The sequence below is a fragment of the Mobula hypostoma genome, chromosome 25 (genome assembly GCF_963921235.1).
Source record: "Mobula hypostoma chromosome 25, sMobHyp1.1, whole genome shotgun sequence".
Classification (NCBI taxonomy): domain Eukaryota; kingdom Metazoa; phylum Chordata; class Chondrichthyes; order Myliobatiformes; family Myliobatidae; genus Mobula; species Mobula hypostoma.
The window spans coordinates 21,136,422-21,157,264 of NC_086121.1; the positions used below are offsets into that span (position 1 = coordinate 21,136,422).

Consider the following 20,843-nt stretch of genomic DNA (forward strand, 5'->3'; position numbering starts at 1 on the left):
TGGCATTGGCACTTGTATTGTCCAGGTGATCCAAGGCTGCATGGAGAAAAATTGAGATTGTGTCCGCCATAGATCTATTATGATAGGCAAATTGCAATGGGTTCAGGTCCTTACTGAGATAGGAATTGATCCTAACTATGCCCAACCTCTCAAAACATTTCATCGTTGTAGATGTGAGTGCTACTCATCATTAAGGCAGCTCACACTCCTCTTCTTGGGCACTGGTATAATTGTCGCCCTTTTGAAGCAGGTGAGAACTTCCCACTGTAGTAATGAGAGGTTGAAAATGTTTTTGAATACCTCTGCCAGTTTTTTGGTACAAGTTTTCAGAGCTTTACCAGGTACTCTATTGGGCCCTGCTGCCTTTCAGGGATTTACCCTCCTGAAAGACAGCCTGACATCGGCCTCCAAGACCGAGATCACAGGGTCACCAGGTGCTGCAGGGATTCTCATAGCTGTGGTTTTATTCTCACTTTCACAGTAAGCATAAAAGACATTGAGCTCATCTGGTTATGAAGCATCAATACCATTCCTGACGTTGGGTTTTGCTTTGTAGGAAATAATGTCCTGCAAACCCTGCCAGAGTTAACGTGGATCCAACGTCACCTCCAACCTCTCTCAGAATTGTTTCTTAGCTCTTGAAATAGCCCTCCGCAAGTCATACCTGATTTTCTTGTACAGACCTGGATTGCCAGACTTGAATGCCACCTGTTTAACCCTCAGCAGACTACGAACCTCCTGGTTCATCCGCAGCTTTTGGTTTGGGAATGTACAGTAAGTTTTTGTAGGTGCACACTCATCCACACAGGTTTTAATGAAGTCAATGACAACCATGGCATACTCATCCAGGCTCGAAGATGGCTCCCTGACTACAGTCCAGTCCACTGATTCAAAGCAGTCCTGTAAGCTCTCCTGTGCCTCTTGGTCCATACCTTCTTGGTCCTCACTTCTGGTGCGGCAATCTTCAGTCCCTGCCCATACTTGGGGACCTATTATTAAATGGTCTTTCCCTCAGTCAATAACAGGTGATATATCCTCACGATGAACATGTCTGAGCGAATATTACTTCAGTGTCCCAAGTTCAAGGAGTCCAAAATCACACTCCACTGAGCTTTATGTAAATTCAAATTATATCTCAATTATAATTTGCATACCATTTAATTTGGGATTTTTTTTTTACAATGGTGATGCTAATTTTAAATCCTATGAGTCTGCTTTTACAAATCTGTCCATTCTACTATTATTGCTCATCTTCTTGATTAGTATGAACCGACTTTAAATTCCAGCTGGAGCATTTTCCCATTTCTCCATTTTTTTGCACCTTGCCTTTAGTCCTGAGTGTGATTTATTACAGCTGCCACTTTAATTTGTTTTGTGAAGTTGTGAGACCATTTACATTCAAATTATCATTATGCACCACAAGTAAAAGTGATCCCAGAACTGAACACTGGAGCTGCAAGAAAGAAATTGCATCACGACTGTGCCTTCCTTAACTTCATTTAAGCAAAGTGGGCTCGTACTCAGTGATCGCATCGAAATACATAACTGCCTGCAAGGAGATTGTACGTTCTCCCCATGTCCACATCAAGTGCTCTGGTTTCCTTCCACATTCCAAAGGTGTACCGGTTGGTAGGTTGTAACTCATCCCGTGATGAGGCTCGGGTTAAACCGGGTGTTGCTGAGCAGTGCGGCTGGAAGGGTCGGAAGAGCCTACTCTGCACTGTATCTCAATAAAATAAAAACATAATAAAATTTGTGGAGGGCATGGCAAGGCTGATGCTCAGAGGCTGATTTTTCAGGCTTGAATTGGGATTCATAGTCTCAGTGGACGAGGTCAATCAAGGTAGAAGTGAGAAGTGGAAACATTTCTGCACAGGATTTTGAATCTTGACTATCAAGGGCAGTGCCTGTTTAATTGTTGTTATTACCATTTAATGTATGTGGGGAAGTGAGATGGAGCTTGGAGTTGTAGAAACTCGGGCATTGTTTTTGCAGAAGAGCATCTTGGTTTCATAGACGTCAGCTCTAACTCAGATTTTGGGTTCAAACCTCATGACATATGATCCATGCTAACCATCAGGACTGATGATTTTCAAATGAGCCTGTAATCTTTCAAAAGGATGTAAATATCCTGCAGTTCTCTTTGTGGAGTAGATGAGTTATTTATTGCACAATTCACGTAACTGAAACACGTTAAATAGTCCTTCATTTCATTGCTGATTTGACTAGAAATAACTAGTTGCTGATGTGCTTTGGGGCATCTGGAAAGGTGTTTTTAACTGCAATTTCATACAGTCCCTTCTGTCAAATTGGGCAAGTAAAGTTATTTTACAAAAGTTTTACACACACTATCACTATGATAATTCTCATGATTTTGTTTCTTGCCCAACAGACGAATGAAAAAGGCCAGGTGGTCACCACAACAACATTACTGAAGCAGATGGAAGAACTGATTGAGGAACCAGGCTTGACCTGCTGCATTTGCCGTGAAGGTTATAAATTTCAGGTAAGCCAACTTTGTCAAGTAACTACAGTACAGTTTCATGGTGTGGAAGTCACCCCTTTTACAGTAAAAAAAATAATGATTCTTCATCTCTATTGTAGCCAACCAAGGTGTTGGGGATTTACACCTTCACAAAGCGTGTTGCAATTGAAGAATTCGAAAACAAACCACGGAAACAGCAGGGATACAGTACCGTCTCACATTTTAATATTGTCCACTATGATTGCCATCTTGCTGCTGTCAGGTAATTTTACATTTTCTTATTCCCACGCCAGATTGATATCATATTGTAAGTTTTGTAGAACTACATCCGATGGTAAGGGAGGTAGAAGTTCACCACCAAAAGGGTGCAAATGAAAGATTGGTACCTGACTTCTGTGTATTTGGTGTGTCTGATCAGCAGTATTGGAAGAAAAATCCATTAAAATATTCAAAAGAACAGATAATTATTTCCAAGCTGTAGAGGTAGAAACCTTGTGGAAAGCACTGATACTACAGCCTTCAAATCCACCATAGCTGCAGCAATAGATCTGTTCTGAAATAATATAGTTTAAATAAAAACACTTATTCAAATAATGCAATGATCTTAAAATCTTAACCTAGCAATTTTTGTTCCTGTACCTAGATCTGATTAGCTCAGCAGCTATGTCACTAATTGGACAGGGAGAATTGATTTTGTTAGGGGACCTCAGCTGGTTTCTTGTTCAAATTATTGAGCAGAGAATTGGTTGTGCTGTACCAAAGTCTCCTCTGACCCGAGATGGTCAATATAAGAAATTCTGCCCCAAGTAGTTAAAGATGAAAAGAAGATCTTCCAGTAAATATTTAGATTCTGTACATCTCTATAACTTTTCTTTATAATCATTGGTAGAGTATTATTTGCTGGTGTTTTAAAGAACTTTTGTTCCATCTTATGAAAGATGGTCCATAATGGTGTGGCTTTATATTTAACTATAAAATAATTTCTCATTTTCCAAGTAGAATAGAACCTGGCCAAAGATTTTTTTTCAGCAATTAATAATACTCTGTTTAAATTATCCTCTTTAAAACTTCCGTTTATTTGCTTCCTGGAACAAATTAAATTCAAATTAATTGCAAGTGCCATCTCCTGAAACCAATTTTAAGATTTTTTTTTCATTTCCATAATGATACAGTTTTACTTGTAAGAGTTAATTATGGATAAGGCATCACATTTGTGAATTAATTTACTAGCTCAATGAGATTGATTTCAGTAATTTATTGTGAATATTGATCTGGTTGATTTTCGTGAATAAATTCTTTTAGGTTGGCACGTGGTCGAGAGGAGTGGGAAAGCGCTGCGTTACAAAATGCAAACACCAAGTGTAATGGATTGCTTCCTGTGTGGGGTCCACATGTACCAGAATCTGCATTTGCTACATGTTTGGCAAGGTAAGGCTGTGAAAATCTTCAATCTGAAATATTCCCTGGAATTAAATTAGAATATGATAAAATTAGAATATAAGAAAGGTGATGGAAATTTTCTGATTATGCTACATTTGGGAAATCGTGCTGAAGTTTGTGCAAAATGCAGTAATTCATAAAAGGTTGAAAGACACATAGCAAATACAGTTCCATTCAGAATAAAAGGCAATTCGTAATTTGTAAATAATATGCAGAGTATGCCTATTAAATTGTGGCTTTTAAATGACTGGACTTTGATTAGAAAATAAATATATATAACAGATGGAATAACAGGATTAGGTCTTCACACAATAAAGTAGAATATTCCACCTCAAACCTTCTGTTGAACCACGCTTGAATGTAATTAAATGGTTTCCTGCAAAGGAAAGAAAAAGTGCGTACATAGTAAAGTACCTTAAATAATTTTGGCTTCAGAGCTTTTTAGATTATTTTAAAATATAATTTGTTTTTTGGGAAAATTTAAGAAGTAGCTAATTTTCACTCAAAATCTCATTCATCCCATTCATAAGATCCCTTGATGGCTAATGGATTATGTTTTGGGGAATATTCCTATCCATAAAATGATGTCAATAGCAGCTAAAGGCTTAGAGGTAGATGGAACCTCCAAACATAACAGCACTTTCCTTAATACTGCAGTAATGTGCCTGTCAGAATGTGTATTCAGGAAACTACATCTCTCATTGGTAAGAATGCCACCACAATGACTCTTCAAGGAATATTGTTACTAAGAATAGTGTGCAGTTTTAGTTAGGCTATGTGGCTCATGATTTTGATAAATCCATTGACTGGCTTCTGTCCTGTAACTACCTGAAATTAATTATGGTGTTTGGCATGACAATGAAGTTCTTTTACAGTGTACTATACTTTCATATTTCAGACACAACACCTACTTACAAGAATGCACTGGCCAGCGTGAACCCACCTACCAACTAAATGTTCATGATATTAAACTACTCTTCCTGCGTTTTGCAATGGAACAGTCATTTAGTGTTGATACTGGTGGTGGAGGCAGAGAGAGCAACATCCATCTAATCCCTTACATAATGCACACAGTTCTCTATGTCCTTAACACGTAAGTACAACAAAGTCTTCATTTGAATTGTCACCATTTTATAACAATATATAACGACATTGTTCGATCAAATGACAGGACACGGGCAACGTCAAGAGAAGAGAAAAATCTACAAAGTTTCTTGGAACAGCCAAAGGAGAAATGGGTTGAAAATGCTTTTGAGGTGGATGGAGCAAACTATTTTACAGTCTTGGCACTGCACGTTTTCCCACCCGAGAAATGGAAAGCTGTTCGTGTTGATTTTCTAAAACGTCTCCTGGTCACTGCCCAAGCAAGGAAAGCATCGCCTAGTGGTTCCAACAAGTAAGAAAACAAATATAGTCAACAAAGATTGTGCTTTCATGACTAACAATTGTTTCATTACAGATCTCATCAACTTTGAAATGTGCTTCTTGAGTGAGCATTTCAAACATTTCCATTAATTACTTATGCTGTTTTTAATTTGGTTTTTATGTCTACTAAGGAGATGAACATTATTTTTTGAGGAAACTGATTTGGCCATTATCTTTTGAAAGACCAGGTTATCATCAGTCTTGAGTCAAACAAGTCAGCTTACATTCCAGTAGCATCTGATATTTTTGTACATCTTAATTTTCAAGTTTCCTTGGTTCTTCAGGTTGTATGGGGAATTTTTATTATATTAGTTTATATGTAAGCATTGTTTTTGTTTTGAAACATAGAAATCAATACAGTAAAAGGTCAGAAGGAATCCCTGGGCCTTAGGAGCTTTTCCTTCAGTAAATGTCTCTCCTATTTAAGTCTATATCTCTGTTACTTTACCTTCCAGCATGAGATTAAATTGTTTTAAATTTTGCAAGTGCATAGCTATTACTCCATAGATTATTTTAAATACTTACCAGCTTATAAAAAGGACTTCTCCAAAATGTTTACTTATATAACATATAACCATATAACAATTACAGCACGGAAACAGGCCATCTCAGCCCTTCTAGTCCGTGCCAAACTCCTACTCTCACCTAGTCCCACCGACCTGCACTCGGTCCATAACCCTCCATTCCCTTCCTGTCCATATAGCTATCCAATTTAACTTTAAATGACAACATCGAACCTGCCTCAACCACTTCTGCTGGAAACTCGTTCCACACAGCTACCACTCTCTGAGTAAAGAAGTTCCCCCTCATGTTACCCCTAAACTTTTGCCCTTTAACTCTCAACTCATGTCCTCTTGTTTGAATCTCCCCCATTCTCAATGGAAAAAGCCTATCCACGTCAACTCTATCTATCCCCCTCATAATTGTAAACACCTCTATCAAGTCCCCTCTCAACCTTCTACGCTCCAAAGAATAAAGACCTAACTTGTTCAACCTTTCTCTGTAACTTAGGAGATGAAACCCAGGCAACATTTTAGTAAACCTCCTCTGTACTCTGTCAATTTTATTGACATCTTTCCTATAATTCGGTGACCAGAACTACACAATACTCCAAATTTGGCCTTACCAATGCCTTGTACAATTTCAACATTACATCCCAACTCCTATACTCAATGCTCTGATTAATAAAGGCCAGCATACCAAAAGCTTTCTTCACCACCCTATCCACATGAGATTCCACCTTCAGGGAACTATGCACCATTATTCCCAGATCCCTCTGTTCTACAGTATTCTTCAATGCCCTACCATTTACCATGTATGTCCTATTTTGATTAGTTCTACCAAAATGTAGCACTTCACATTTTTCAACATTAAAACTCCATCTGCCATCTTTCAGCCCACTCTTCTAACTGGCCTAAATCTCTATGCAAGCTTTGAAAACCTACTTCATTATCCACAATGCCACCTATCTTAGTCTCATCTGCATGCTTACTAATCCAATTTACCACCCCATCATCCAGATCATTAATATATATGAGAAACAACATTGAACCCTGTACAGATCCCTGAGGCACACCGCTACACACCGTCCTCCAATCTGACACACAGTTATCCACCACTACTGTCAGGCATCTCCCATCCAGCCACTGCTGAATCCATTTTACTACTTCGATATTAATGCCTAACAATTGAACCTTCCTAACTAACCTTCCGTGTGGAACCTTGTCAAAGGCCTTACTGAAGTCCATATAGACAATATCCACCATTTTACCCTCGCCAACTTTCCTAGTAACCTCATCAAATAATTCAATAAGATTTGTCAAACATGACCTTCCACGCACAAATCCATGTTGACTGTTTTTTACTTCCAGTTTAGTAAGCTTTGAAATAATGGACTTCTATGTGATCTATACTTTCACGGTCTTGTTCATATGTTGAATCAGTACACTGCCTCAGATTAGAAGGATGTCTCTTTAAAATGGAGATGAAGAGGAATTTCTTTAGCCAGAAGATGGTGAATCTGTGTAATTCATTGTCAAGTCATTGGGTATATTTAAAGTGGAAGTTGACAGGTTCTTGATTAGTAAGGGTGTCAAAAGTTACAGGGAGAAGACAGGAGTTGAGAAGGAAAATAAATCGGTCATCATCAAATAGTGGTGCACATTCAGTGGGCCTAATTCTGCTCTTACAGAAGTTTGGGCACCCCTGGTCAAAATTTCTGTTACTGTGAATAGCTAAGTGAGTAAAAGTTGAACTGATTTCCAAAAGGCATCGTTTCTTTAATATTTTAAGCAAGAAAACTTTTATTTCCATCTTTTACAGTTTCAAAATAACAAAAAAGGAAAAGGGCCCGAAGCGAAAGTTTGGACACCCTGCATGGCAGTACTTAGTAACACCCCATTTGGCAAGTTTCACAGCTTGTAAATGCTTTCTGTAGCCAGCTAAGAGTCTTTCAATTCTGTTTGGGGGACTTCCACCCATTTTTTCCTTGCAAAAGACTTCTAGTTCTGAGATTCCTGGCCATCTTGCATGCACTGCTCTTTTGAGGTCTATCCACAGATTCTCGATGATGTTTAGGTCGGGGGACTGTGAGGGCCATGGCAAAACCTTCAGCTTGCGCCTCTTGAGGTAGTCCATTGTGGATTTTGAGGTGTGTTTAGGATCATTATCCTGTTGTAGAAACGATCCTCCTTTTCATCTTCAGCTTTTTTTTTTACAGATGGTGTGATGTTTGCTTCCAGAATTTGCTGCTACTTAATTGAATTCATTCTTCCCTCTACCAGTGAAATATTCTCTGTGCCACTGGCTGCAACACAAGTCCAAAGCATGATCGATCCACCCCTGTACTTAACAGTTGGAGAGAGGTGTTCTTTTCATGAAATTCTGCACCCTTTTTTCTCCAAACATACCTTTGCTCATTGCGGCCAAAACGTTCTATTTTATCTTCATCAGTCCACAGGACTTTTTTCCAAAATGCATCAGGCTTGTTTAGATGTTCCTTTGAGCCTTTTGAATAGAACTTTTTGGCTGCAATGAGCAAAGGTATGTTTGGAGAAAAAAGGGTGCAGAATTTCATGAAAAGAACACCTCTCCAACTGTTAAGCACGGGGGTGGATCGATCATGTTTTGGGCTTTTGTTGCAGCCAGTGGCACGGGGAACATTTACTGGTAGAGGGAAGAATGAATTCAATTAAATACCACCAAATTCTGGAAGCAAACATCACACTGTATGTATAAAAAAAAAGCTTAAGATGAAAAGAGGATGGCTTCTACAACAAGATAATGATCCTAAACACACCTCAAAATCCACAATGGACTACCTCAAGAGGCGCAAGCTGAAAGTTTTGCCATGGCCCTCACAGTCCCCTGACCTAAACATCATCGAGAATCTGTGGATAGACCTCAAAAGAGCACTGCACGCAAGATGGCACAAGAATCTCACAGAACTAGAAACCTTTGCAAGGAAGAATGGGCGAAAATACCCCCAGACAAGAATTGAAAGACTCTTAGCTGGCTACAGAAAGCATTTACAAGCTGTGATACTTGCCAAAGGGGGTGTTACTAAGTACTGCCATGCAGGGTGCCCAAACTTTTGCTTTGGACCCTTTTCCTTTTTTGCTACTTTGAAACTGTAAAAAATGGAAATAAATAAGTTTTCTTAAAATATTAAAGAAATGTGTCATCTTTAACTTTTTATGCCTTTTGGAAATCAGTTCAACTTTTACTTGCTTAGCTATTCACAGTAACAGAAATTTTGACCGGGGTGCCCAAACTTTTGCATGCCACTGTTTGTCTTATGGCTTTAGTTATAAAGATATGAAACTCAGAAACTACATGCTAGATATCTGAAATAAAAAATGCTGTAAGGCTTCGTAACTGAGGAAAGAGAAGAGTTTTTCAGCTTGAAGACTCTTCAACAGTTTGAGAATGGAGTGAAAACCTGTTTGTGTTAAGTTGTAGAGATGGTGGGGAAAGAGTAGAATAAAAAAGAAATCTGATTGAGTGGGGCCAAAAATTGTCATTGTGATCAGCTGTTTATGAAGCTGTCTGGTTGATAAGTAAGATTAGTTAGAAGGGGAAAAACAGTGCAAAGTAGTCTGAGCTGTAGGAAACACCACTCGAGCTGTGTCAGAGGGGCAGAGACTATTAATGGGGTGGAGAACAGGAGAAAACAATAAAAAGAATGGTAGTGCAAGGTAATAAAATGCAAAGCACTGCTCTGAAAACCCCAAAGGAATTGAGGAAGAACACTAGAGTGGAAATTTGCAATGCCAGTGTTGGAGTGCTGATAATATGAGATTTTGAATTTATTGCTAAGTCCAGGGTCAAAGTCAAAGAATTTATTGTCAAAGTGTATATATGTTTCCATATGCTTTCACTTTCTTGTGGGTAAACACAAGAAATACAATAGACCGCACCGAACGAGCCAGACCAACAACCAGTGTGCGAGAAACAGCAAGCGGCAAATACCAACAGCTCTCAACTATGCCAGAGGGAAGTAGCAGTAGAAAATCCAAAGAAGGCTTGTATGAGCTGCTGGTATGGAAAATTGTATTGTCAGGATTACAAGAATAGAAAGAGGAATGGGAGAAATTGTCAAGTTAGCTGGGCCAGTCTGATGTTTCAGTACTTACCGGTTTTTAGCCTATCCCCGGAAGTGGGCAGGGAGAAGTCAGGAATGGACCATTTGAAAATGTGGTAATTGGCAGCAAAAATGATACAAGACAAGAGCCTGATGTAGCAGGGCTATACCAGGAAAGAAAATTAGTGTGTGGACTGAGTTGAACAAAACTGAGGTTTCACGTATTCTCACAAACACATGGGCAAAGGTTCTACCCACCGGTGAAGGAAGGGAATATAGGGCCTTCTGTTCACTGGAAAATAAAAAGCCTCAGGCTGTCCTTCTGGAGATGGTAGTATAAAGAGATCGGCAACCATTGTGCAAATTAAACTGTTCGATTTCAGTTTTCTGAAGGGTGTCAGAAGTATCGCTGATGTAAATGGAAAATTTTATTATTGCATAACCTCACTTTGTTGTTTGGATTTTACAATCTGCCTATCAAAGTAATTGAATTGACTGTAATACTTACATTTAGTGACTTCTAGTTGAAGCCCAGAGACTGCAAGGAAAAAGATCACCCAATTACCAATGCAGATTATGTTAGTTAAACCTCTTCCAAAGATTAAGGGATACTTCATGAATCAATTCTATTAATGCTTCTCTCCTAAGCACAAATATTAAAAATTATATCTCTTGGAGTAATCTTTTCTGTTAATGAAATACTATGAATTTTCAGACTATCTGACAAGACGGTGAAGGAATACTCTGTGTACCGGCCTGCACTGCTCTGCTGGGGATTAGTGGACCTTATTTATGGTATTTTCAAGGTATGATATTTGTTGGTACAGGCACCAGATATGTCAACTTTACCTGTTCTTTGTGGAACTAAATTTGACCATCCTAGTGACAGAACTTTGTGATTTACCTTTTTGCATGGGAATAATCAGTTACTCCGCACAAAGCTTTTGTAACATAAAAATTATTGTGGAAGTAAATCTAGTTTCCACAGTTTTAACACCAAGCTGGAAATACAGTCAGTGGTGTTTGAGTTGAATAATTGAGGTTGGGATGAGGATATTTTTATGATAGAATTGTGATCCTTTGCTCAAGCATATTAATCATACACTTATTGGTACAGTGGATTGCAGTTATTTGGAATACATCGGGACCAGTACATTTTGGCCCAATTAAGCAGCTGTCCCAATTAGCTCACGTTTCACGGAAATAATTAAAATGGTATAAAAAAGATAAACTGCTATTTAACTGAGTAACAAATTATGTTTTAAATGAAAATCAGAACAAATTAGAACACTATCAATACAGTACTATAAAACTGTATTAGTTCCTAATAGTTATCAATGGAGGAATTAATCCGGTGTGTACTGCCATGTTCTTTAGATTGACTGTACATGAACAAAATCACTGTAAATGGACTGCCTTCATCCAACTCTTTCAACGATTGCATCCTCCAAGTCGTCATTTTCATTGTAACGTTCAAGGTGATAGTCAATTCCTTCAAATCTTGGTAGTTCCTAACGTGTAAAAGTAGTGAAATCATTTCATTTTCACTCCCAGCCATTTCTAACATCTGCAAGCCTCAATGCTTGAAAACGCAGTGACCAAAACGGTTCTGAATTGTCTAACTGCCTATTTCTCACAAACCATCAGCAAGAAAATGATTTTTGAACTCAAACACACACAACTAACGGTATTTAAAAACTTTGCTCGAAGCATGGTGTAGTGTCTTAACAACCACATAAAGCATGCAGCTGATACTAGTTGGAAACTTCAGTAACAATCTCCAGCCCCAATTAAGCAGCATAACTTCCCAAATAAATTAAGGGAATCTGGCTTTTTTAAATTTGTTTTTGTTCTTTAATAGTTGTCCCAAATAAATGGCTGCCCCAAATCACTGATGGCCCAATTAACTGTAATCCACAGTATTTGATTTTTTTCTCAATTTGCAAACTTTATGCCTTCTGCATCATTACAAATAAGTTACATTGATAACATTTATATTGCATTGTAAAATTTTTCAAAGTCATGTTTTACTTTACCACTACAGAAGGTTCCAACAAGTAACACAGAGGGTGGCTGGTCTTACTCTCTTGCTGAATACATTCGACACAATGACATGCCGATTTATGAGACAACAGAAAGATCCCTCAGAATTTTCCAGGATGAATTCATGACTGCTGAATCCTTTGCTGAATTCCTAGATGCTGCAGGTTGGTATTTAAATAAGTATGATGTAGTTATTGCCTCCCTCCACTTCAACATAGTAACAAGTGCAAACTAATACCAAGCTCTCAAATACACATTCAGTCTGAAACACGCACCATGAAAGTCTTCACGACTGAAACCCAGCAATAGTTCATTTTCTAATGGATTATGGATTCAGAGAGAGAAAAATATGAATCTTTGCTTTTACTTTCAGATTCTCTTTCCAGTCAGAATGTGTTTCTCAATAAAATAATGTGATTCTCAATAAAATTGTATTGTGGGCAAACAACTATACCTTAAAATGCCATAAGTAAAATATCTGGCAATCTGTGCCATGCTATAAGGAGAGACTTGCTTTCAGTCCCCATGCTTCAATCCCCTACCTCAGTCCCTACTTTTCAAAGTTTGTTTCAGGGTGGTACAGTGGCGTGGTGGTTAGCACAACGCTCTACAGTACCAGCGACCCAAGTTTATTTGGAGCTGCTATATGTAAGGAGTTTGTACGTTCTTCCAGCGACTGTGTGGGCTGCCCCTGGATGCTTCAGTTTCCTCCCACATTCCAAAGATATACCAGTTGGTAGGTTAGTTGGTCATTGTAAATTGTCCCGTGATTGGGCTTGGTTACACTGGCAGTTGCTGGGCAACATGGCTGAAAGGACCTGAAAGGCTTATTCCACATTTTCTGTCAATAAATAAATAAATATTGTTGTATTTTCAACTTGTCAACTCCTGCAGTGGCTACCTAATAAAAGATTTATCTTGTATTCACTTTCTTTAGGTCTCTTATCAGAAATTGAAGATCCTGACAATTTCCTGAAAGATCTCTTTAACTCTGTTCCCTAGAATGTTCCAAGTTAATCTGCTTTAAAACAAAGCAAATATTTAACTGTACTTTTAGAAATACTGAGTTTGAATTTTCACTTCTGAAATGATTGAAATTAATTTTAGGCTCAGTTCTTCAGCAATGCTTATTTAGTTACTACTTTTTTCTGTGTGATTGTTCTGGATTTAAGATTTTAACGTGTACAAAGTAATGGTCGTTTAGCCTGACTGCATGAAGTACATTTGGTTTAAATTCCTATTTTGTTCTTGTATCCAGTACTTCAGTGAAACAAGACACCAATTTAAATGTTATGCGAAAACTCTGGTTCATTATTACATCCAATAAAATTAAATCATGATTCTCCTTTTGTTGTCAATCTCTGAAGTGATTCATTGTTGAAACAGACTGACCTTGTGCAGTTCCATCTCATTTCATTTTTGGTTGAGATTTACCTGTAAATGGAAAGGTGAATGGCAAAATTAATTTTCATAAGGAAAAAAGCACAAAATGAAGAACTGAGTACCAGCAATAAATACTGACGTGTTACCCTCATTAAAACTCATGCAAGGGAACAAATCCATTAAAACTATATTTTTTAAAAAAAACAAGGAATGCCTGAGTTAGATTAACATTTGAAATAGTTAAAACAATCTGTGCCTTTAATTCTGAACAAGCTGATGTTTCAGCTTTGGCAGAATAAATTTGCAAATAAACACACTTTTACTAATGAATAATTAAAGTTCATTGATCTGAAATGTTAGCTTTTCTCTCTTCATCAAGCCAGTCTGATCACACAAAGTTTAACTTGTCTTCAATTTCACTGACTTGGAGAATGAACTTTATCCATCTTTAGGAGATTCTGGTAATCTCAATCCATCTTAAACTTCAAATCTTGATGTCCTTTGAATCCATTGTTTGTACCAAGTTGATTAGTGGTTATGTTCCATTGTGCTGTATGAAAAGGTACTCTCTTTCGCAGGATTTTGTAAACCTGATATTGTAAGTGTGATTTTTGACATTATATACAATAGTCAGAACATGCATGACAGTGAATACATTAATTATTTAGATTTCACTGATAAATTAGAACTATTTACAAAGAAATCATAAATTTAATTCTGTGCAATAATTCAAATCCTTTACACGAAAGACTTTTGCAAAATGACATAATTTCTTATAATATTGGGTTAGTTATCCAATAGGATTTACCATTCTCAAAGGCTTTGAGGCATAAGATTGATCTTGCACCAAAAGATAAAAATGTATAACTCAATGAGGATTTTCTATTCTATTTGTTAAATGTAAGCATAACTGTTTTATTCTGAAATAATGGAACATTTAAAACATTATAATCAAATACAAAATTTCTCTTAACCCAATTGTTTTTTTTTGCAACATACATCAAAGTTGCTGGTGAACGCAGCAGGCCAAGCAGCATCTATAGGAAGAGGTGCAGTCGACGTTTCAGGCCGAGACCCTTTGTCAGGACTTGAATTTCCAGCATCTGCAGAATTCCTGTTGTTTTTGTTTTTTTTTGTTTGTTTGGCAGATAAAATTTTAATTGTGTTCAAAGGGTGGGAATTACACACAACACTTTTCTGTGTAACAAAATTCACAAATACTACTAGAGCTGTCCCTGGAAAAAGCACTACAGTTGATATATGGTATGCAGACTGATAGCAGAAAGGCAAAGTGTAATATTGAAAGTGTCACTCTTGGAATTAAGGTGATACTTACTGTACTTACTAAATTAAACATAAACTTAAAGGAGTTGTGGAGATAAAATAATGGAAAATACTACCTTTTAATTAATTGTGTGAATTTCCAAATATAGGCATGGTCATTTCTGAAACAGGTTAAAGTAGATGAACATGTTCTAAAAATATTTAATGTGATTCCTGTTGAGATCCATTGGTGGCCAGCTGCCACTGTTTAGAGAAGACTGAGGAGTGAATGTGGTGGCATTGTGCACTGATCATCTGAGGCAGTGTTTTCAAACATTTTACATGTGACCCCTTTATACTAATGGTTCATTGATGTAGTTAAATTCTCCAGTCTGCACACAGACTATTTAAACAGGCAGTTATCGACAAATTTTCAGCGACCCAGGACCGATGAGAGGTTGTACAGACTTTGAAAGTCACTGGCCCTGAGGTTGGGCTACTTCACTTCCTCTCACCAGAGCTGGAAGAAATGATACTTTGTCCATTCCTGCCATGAGGTTGAGTTTCATGAGCAGGGCAGACGATTTCTCAAATGTCACATCACAAGCAGACTGCCACACCTGCCCCTCTTCCCCAACCTGACATCGGACTGATCTAGGCCAGTGGTCCATGAGTGTCAGGGACCAGGAGTGAGTGCCATTGCTATTACAAAGGAAAAAGTGCTAGGCAAAACTCAAAGATCTTAAGATGGATGAGTCACCTGGACCAGATGGACTACATCCCAGAGTCCTGAGAGAGGTTGCTGAAGAGATGATGGATGCATTGGTCTTGATCTTTGAAGAATAACTTGATTCTAGCATGGTCCCAGAGGACTGGAAGATTGCAAATATCACTCCACTCTTTAAGAAGGGAGGAAGGCAAAAGGAAAGAAATTATAGGCCAGTTAGCCTAACCTCAGTGGTTGGGAAAGTGTTAGAGTCTATTATTAAGGATGAGGTTTCAGGGTACTTGGAGATTAATAATAAAATAAATCAAAATCAGCATAGTTTCTGTAAAGGGAAATCTTGCCAGACAAATCTGTTAGAATTCTTCGAGGAAGTAACAAGCAGGGTGGACAAAGGAGAGGCAATGGAAGTCATGTACTTCAGAAGGCATTTGATAAGGTGCCACACATGAGGCTGCTTAACAAGATAAAATCCTATGGTATTACAGGAAAGATACTGACATGGATAGAGGAATGGCTGATAGGCAGGAAGCAGTGAGTGGGAATAAAAGGATCCTTTTCTGTTCGTCTGTCAGTGACTAGTGTTGTTCCTCAGGGGTCAGTATTGGGACCAGTACTTTTCACATTGTTTGTCAATAATTTGGATAATGGAATTGATGGCTTTGTGGCAAAGTTTGTGGATGATATGAAGATAGGTGGAGGGGTAGGTAGTGCTGAGGAAGCAATATGATTGCAGCAGGACTTAGACAAATTGGAAGAATGGGCAAAAAAAAGTGACAGATGGAATATAGTATTGGGAAATGTATGATGATACATTTTGGTAAAAGGAACAATGATGTGGACTATTATCAAAACTGGGAGAATGTCAAACATCAGAGGTGCAGAGGACTTAGGAGTCCTCATGCAAGACTCCCAGAAGGTTAATTTACAGGTTGAGTCTATGGTAAAGAAGGCAAATGCAATGTTGGCATTTATTTCAAGGGGAATAAAATATAAAAACAAGGAGATAATGCAGACCTTTTATAAGACACTAGTCAGGCCGCACTTGGAGTATTGTCAACAGTTTTGGGCCTCATCTCAGGAAGGATGTGTTGTCAATGGAGAGAGTCCGGAGGAGGTTCATGAGGATGATTCTGGGAAAGAAGGGGTTAACATATGAGGAGCGTTTGGCAGCTTTGAGCTTGTACTCACTGGAATTTAGAAGAATGTGGGGGGATCTCATTGAAACCTACTGAATGTTGAAAGGACTAGATAGGGTGTTTCCTTTGGTGGGGTTATCCAGAACTAAAGGGCACATCCTCAAAATTGAGGGGTGACTCTCTAGAACAGAGATAACGAGGAATTTTTTTTTTAGCCAGCAAGTGGTGAATGTGTGGAATGCTCTGCCACAGACTGCAGTGGAGGCCAAGTCCATGGGTATATTTAAGGCAGAGGTTGATAGTTTCCTGATTGGTCAGGGCATCAAAGGGTATGGCGAGAAGGCACGTATATGGGGTTGAGTGGGAACCAGGGTCTGCCATGATGGAATGGTGGAGCAGACTTGATGGGCTGAATAGCCTAATTCTGCTCCTATGTCTAATGGGTCCACATTTACTGCACCAACCGATACGATTTAGTGGCTCAGAGAGTGTAGGTGGGACTCAGCATCTTTGGACTGGAACAAAGAAATTGCAGTAGAGGTCTAATGTTGAATCTTGGAACCTACAATTTAGCTCAGACTAGTTATATTTGCACTAGAAGCTGTTTAATCAGGTCCATGTGGTTATAAGGGAACAATGAAATTCCAAATAGGGTGATTAACTTTTCAACGTTTTCAATGCTTTACAGGAATTTAATTAATTAAAGAATTTTTCCACACCCTTGTACATTATTCAGTTTTTTTTTGATGTTCTCAGCAGAATATAAAAAGGTGTGGTTGTGTGGTTCTCTTTCTTGCACGAAAGGTATCTTTGATTGCATAACTTGTCTTAATCATAAGCTTTATAACCTAACCTCTAAATTAATTGGAAGGGTGTGTTAACTTGCTATTGGTACATGAGGTTTGTTTTCTTTTTGCTATTAACCTTTCATTGCTTTCAGACCCAAAAGGGGTAATGCTGAAATAGTCCCATTTCCACAAAACATCATTGACAATCTTATCCCCTGGAGTTAATTTTCATTGAAAATCTATTAATTCAATTACGGAAATATAATTCCTGAGGATATCCAGGCTTTAATCCTTCTGGGTGAGATGCTGAAGGGGTTGGGATAAGGCTTGAGAGTAGCAAGAACACCAGCCAATTGCCATAAATTCTATTAAAAGTGAAGACTGATTTTGGAGCAGAGTGCAGTTAAATTACACCTTAACAATAAACCCCCAACTTCCTGTTGTACACTTAAGAAATATCATAAAAAGATAACATGGTTACAACGAACCATGTAACTAATCCATATAACTGAAGCTTGTTAGACTAATGCAAACAGTGTGCATTTGGCTTTAATTGGCCTTTGTGGGTTGATTATAGTCATAAAGTAAGCCTGCTGGAATTTATAAAACTTCATGGCCAAGAAACTTGTTAAAATTGGGAACTCTTGTTCCATGCAGCATTTAAGAAAACAGTAAAGCATTCTTCCAACTAAAATGGTGTGTTCTTTGAATTCTTAAGATGCTTCAAATACATTTTCAGACATAAATGAAGCAAACAGGATAACCTTGGTGTCAATTTTATGGTCCATCAATCAAGATAAACAGTAACAGCAACTAAGAGAAAAATGAAAATGATAAGGTAGAAGGGTTGGACAGGAAGTCCATTACAATCAGGTAAAATGTTCCATGAGAAAATAAAAGGAATGTAAAAGTACTTTCAGTGAAAAGAAACTGATGAGTGTGGATGAACAAAAAAATCCTGGTTTAAATAATTATTAAAAATAGTGAACTGGTATGCGCAGTCAGAAAATGCCATGGAAATAATTACAGTAGTAACCTTACAAAAGCATTGCAGAGCTAGAAGGAGTGGGGGTAAGACCAAGTATGTAGATCTTTCAAAGAGCCACACAAATGCATGTCAAAGGACGATGTTACGAGAGTCATCGGGAATTTCAATATGCAGATAAATAACAAAAATCAGGTTTGTGGTGATCTTAGATTCCAAGAGAGAGAATTTGTAGAATGCCTCTGAGACGGCTTTTTAGAACAACTTCTGGTTGAGCCCACAAAGGGATCAGCTGTTCTGGATTGGATCACAAGCAGAAGAAAATCTGCAGATATGGGAAATCCAAAGTTACACACATGAAATGCTGGAGGAACTCAGCAGGTCAGGCAGCATCTATGGAAAAGAGTAAACGGATGATATCTCGGCCAAAAAATCGACTGTTTACTCTTTTCCATAGATGCTGCTTGGCCTGCTGAGTTCCTCCAGCATTTGTCTGTCATTCTGGATTGGGTGTTGTGCAATGAGCTGATACTGAGCTTAAGGTAAAGGAACCCTTTGGGGCCAGTGATCACAATACGATAGAATTTACCCCGCTAAAGTCAGATGTATCAGTGTTACAGTGGAGTAAAAGGAATTACAGAGGCATGAGAGAGGAACTGGCCAAAGTCGATTGGAAGGGGACACTGGCAGGGATGACGGCAGAACAGTAACGGCTGGAGTTTCTGGGAGCAATTTGGAAGGTGCAGGATAGATACAAGATAGGGCACATGATAGAGGAAAAATTAGTGGGAAGTTAAAGGATTGGGAAGATTTTTAAAAACACAGCAACTAAAAAAGCCATATAGAAGAAAAAGATGAATTATGAAGGTAAGCTAGCCAATAATATCAAAGCGGATACATAAGATTTTCAAATATATAAAGAGTAAAAGAGAGGCAAGTGTAGGACCACTGGAAAATAATGCCGAAGAACTAGTAATGGGGCGGGGGGGACAAGGAAATGACAGACAAACTGAATAGTATTTTGTGTAAGTCTTCCACCATGGTAGACACACAGTATATCAGAATTTGAGAATGTCGGGGGCAGGAGCGATTGCAGTTGCTATTACTATGGAGAAGGTGCTTGGGAAGCTGAAAGGTCTAAAGGTGGATAAGTCACCTGGACTAGATGGACCACATGCCAGGATTCTGAAGGAGGTAGCTGGAGAGATTGAAAGCATTAACAATGGTCTTTCAAGAATCACTAGATTTTTAGGATATTTGGGAGGATTGGAAAATTGGACATGTCACTCCACTCTTCAGTAAGAGAGGGAGGCATAAGAAAGAAAGTTATAGGCTAGTTCGCCTGACCTCAGTGGTAGGGAGGATGTTGGAGTTGATTGTTAAGGATGAGATTTTTGGGTACCTGGATGCACATGGTAAAATAGGCCAAAGTCAGCATTGTTTCCTGAAGAGAAAATCTTGCCTGACAAATCTGTTGGAATTCTTTGAGGAAATAACAAGCAGGATAGACACAGAAAAATCCTTTTGAACTTGGGTTCTCAGAAGACCTTAGACTAAGTGCTGTACATGTGAATGCATAGCGGGATAAGAGCCCATGATATTACAGTAAAGATACCAGACAAAGGAAAATGAGAGGATATTTTGAACTTGGGTTTTCAGAAGGCCTTAGGCAAGATGCTGTACATGTGGATGCATAGCAAAATAAGAGCCCGTGATATTACAATAAAGATACTAGCATAGATAGAGCATTGACTGATAGCAAGGAGGCGAAGAGTGGAAATAAAGGGAGGCTTTTCTGAGGTTGCCGGTGACTGGTGTTTCACAGGGGTCAGTGTTGGGACTGGATTTTTTATTATGTTGTATGTCAGTGATCTGGATGATGGAATTGATGGCTTTGTGGCAAAGTTTGCAGACGATACAAAGATAGGTGGTAGAGCAGGTAGTGTTGAGGAAGGAGGAAGGTTGCAGAAGGAATTAGACGGATTAGGAGAATGGGCAGAGGTGGCAGCTGAAATATAGTATCAGGAGGTGTATGCTCATGCACTTTGGTAAAAGAAACAGAAGGATAGACTTTTTTCTAAATAGGGTGCAAAGGGACCTGGGAGTCCTCGTGCAGGGTCCCCTAAAGGTTAGCCTGCAGGTTGAGTCAGTGGTGAGGAAGGCAAATGCAATGTTAGCATTCATTTCAAGAGGACTGGAATATAAAAGCAAGGCTGTAATGCTGAGGCTTTATAAGGCACTAATGAGGCCTCACAAAGTATTGTGAGCAGTTTTGGGCCCCTTATTTAAAAAAGGATGTGCTGCCATTGGAGAGGGTTCCAAGGAAGTTCACAAAAATGATTCTGGGAATGAAAGGCTTATCTTATGAGAACCGTTTGGGCCTGTAGTCACTGGCATTTAGAAGGATGAGAGAGGATCTCCTTAAAAAAACCTATCAAATGTTGAAAGGGCTAGATAGAGTGGATGTGGGGGAGTCTAGGACCAGAGAGCACAATCTCAGAAAAGAGAGATGTCCATTTAGTACAGAGATGAGGAGGAATTTCTTTAGCCAGTGGGTGGTGAATCTGTGGAATTCATTGCCACTGG

At 38.5% G+C, this 20,843-nt stretch overlaps 1 protein-coding gene and 1 long non-coding RNA gene across 6 annotated transcripts in view; one reads left to right on the forward strand and one right to left on the reverse strand.

Moving 5' to 3' along the window:
• ubr4 (ubiquitin protein ligase E3 component n-recognin 4) overlaps positions 1 to 13,317 on the forward strand; it is a 203,153-nt gene extending 189,836 nt beyond the window's left edge. For all 5 annotated transcript variants that reach the window (XM_063032895.1, XM_063032894.1, XM_063032896.1 and 2 more), the window contains 8 exons: positions 2,393 to 2,506; positions 2,605 to 2,747; positions 3,788 to 3,913; positions 4,824 to 5,018; positions 5,097 to 5,321; positions 10,648 to 10,738; positions 11,977 to 12,139; positions 12,913 to 13,317. In XM_063032895.1, coding sequence (XP_062888965.1) covers positions 2,393 to 2,506; positions 2,605 to 2,747; positions 3,788 to 3,913; positions 4,824 to 5,018; positions 5,097 to 5,321; positions 10,648 to 10,738; positions 11,977 to 12,139; positions 12,913 to 12,977 — 1,122 coding nt within the window. In that variant the 3' untranslated portion in view covers positions 12,978 to 13,317. The remainder of the gene's footprint in view (positions 1 to 2,392; positions 2,507 to 2,604; positions 2,748 to 3,787; positions 3,914 to 4,823; positions 5,019 to 5,096; positions 5,322 to 10,647; positions 10,739 to 11,976; positions 12,140 to 12,912) is intronic.
• The window catches only part of LOC134337704 (uncharacterized), a 64,864-nt gene continuing 47,835 nt past the window's right edge, over positions 3,815 to 20,843 (reverse strand). Inside the window, exons 2-5 of the long non-coding RNA XR_010016047.1 lie at positions 13,368 to 13,409; positions 10,441 to 10,470; positions 4,256 to 4,301; positions 3,815 to 3,948 (exon numbers count right to left, since the gene is read on the reverse strand). This is a non-coding gene — a long non-coding RNA (uncharacterized LOC134337704). The remainder of the gene's footprint in view (positions 3,949 to 4,255; positions 4,302 to 10,440; positions 10,471 to 13,367; positions 13,410 to 20,843) is intronic.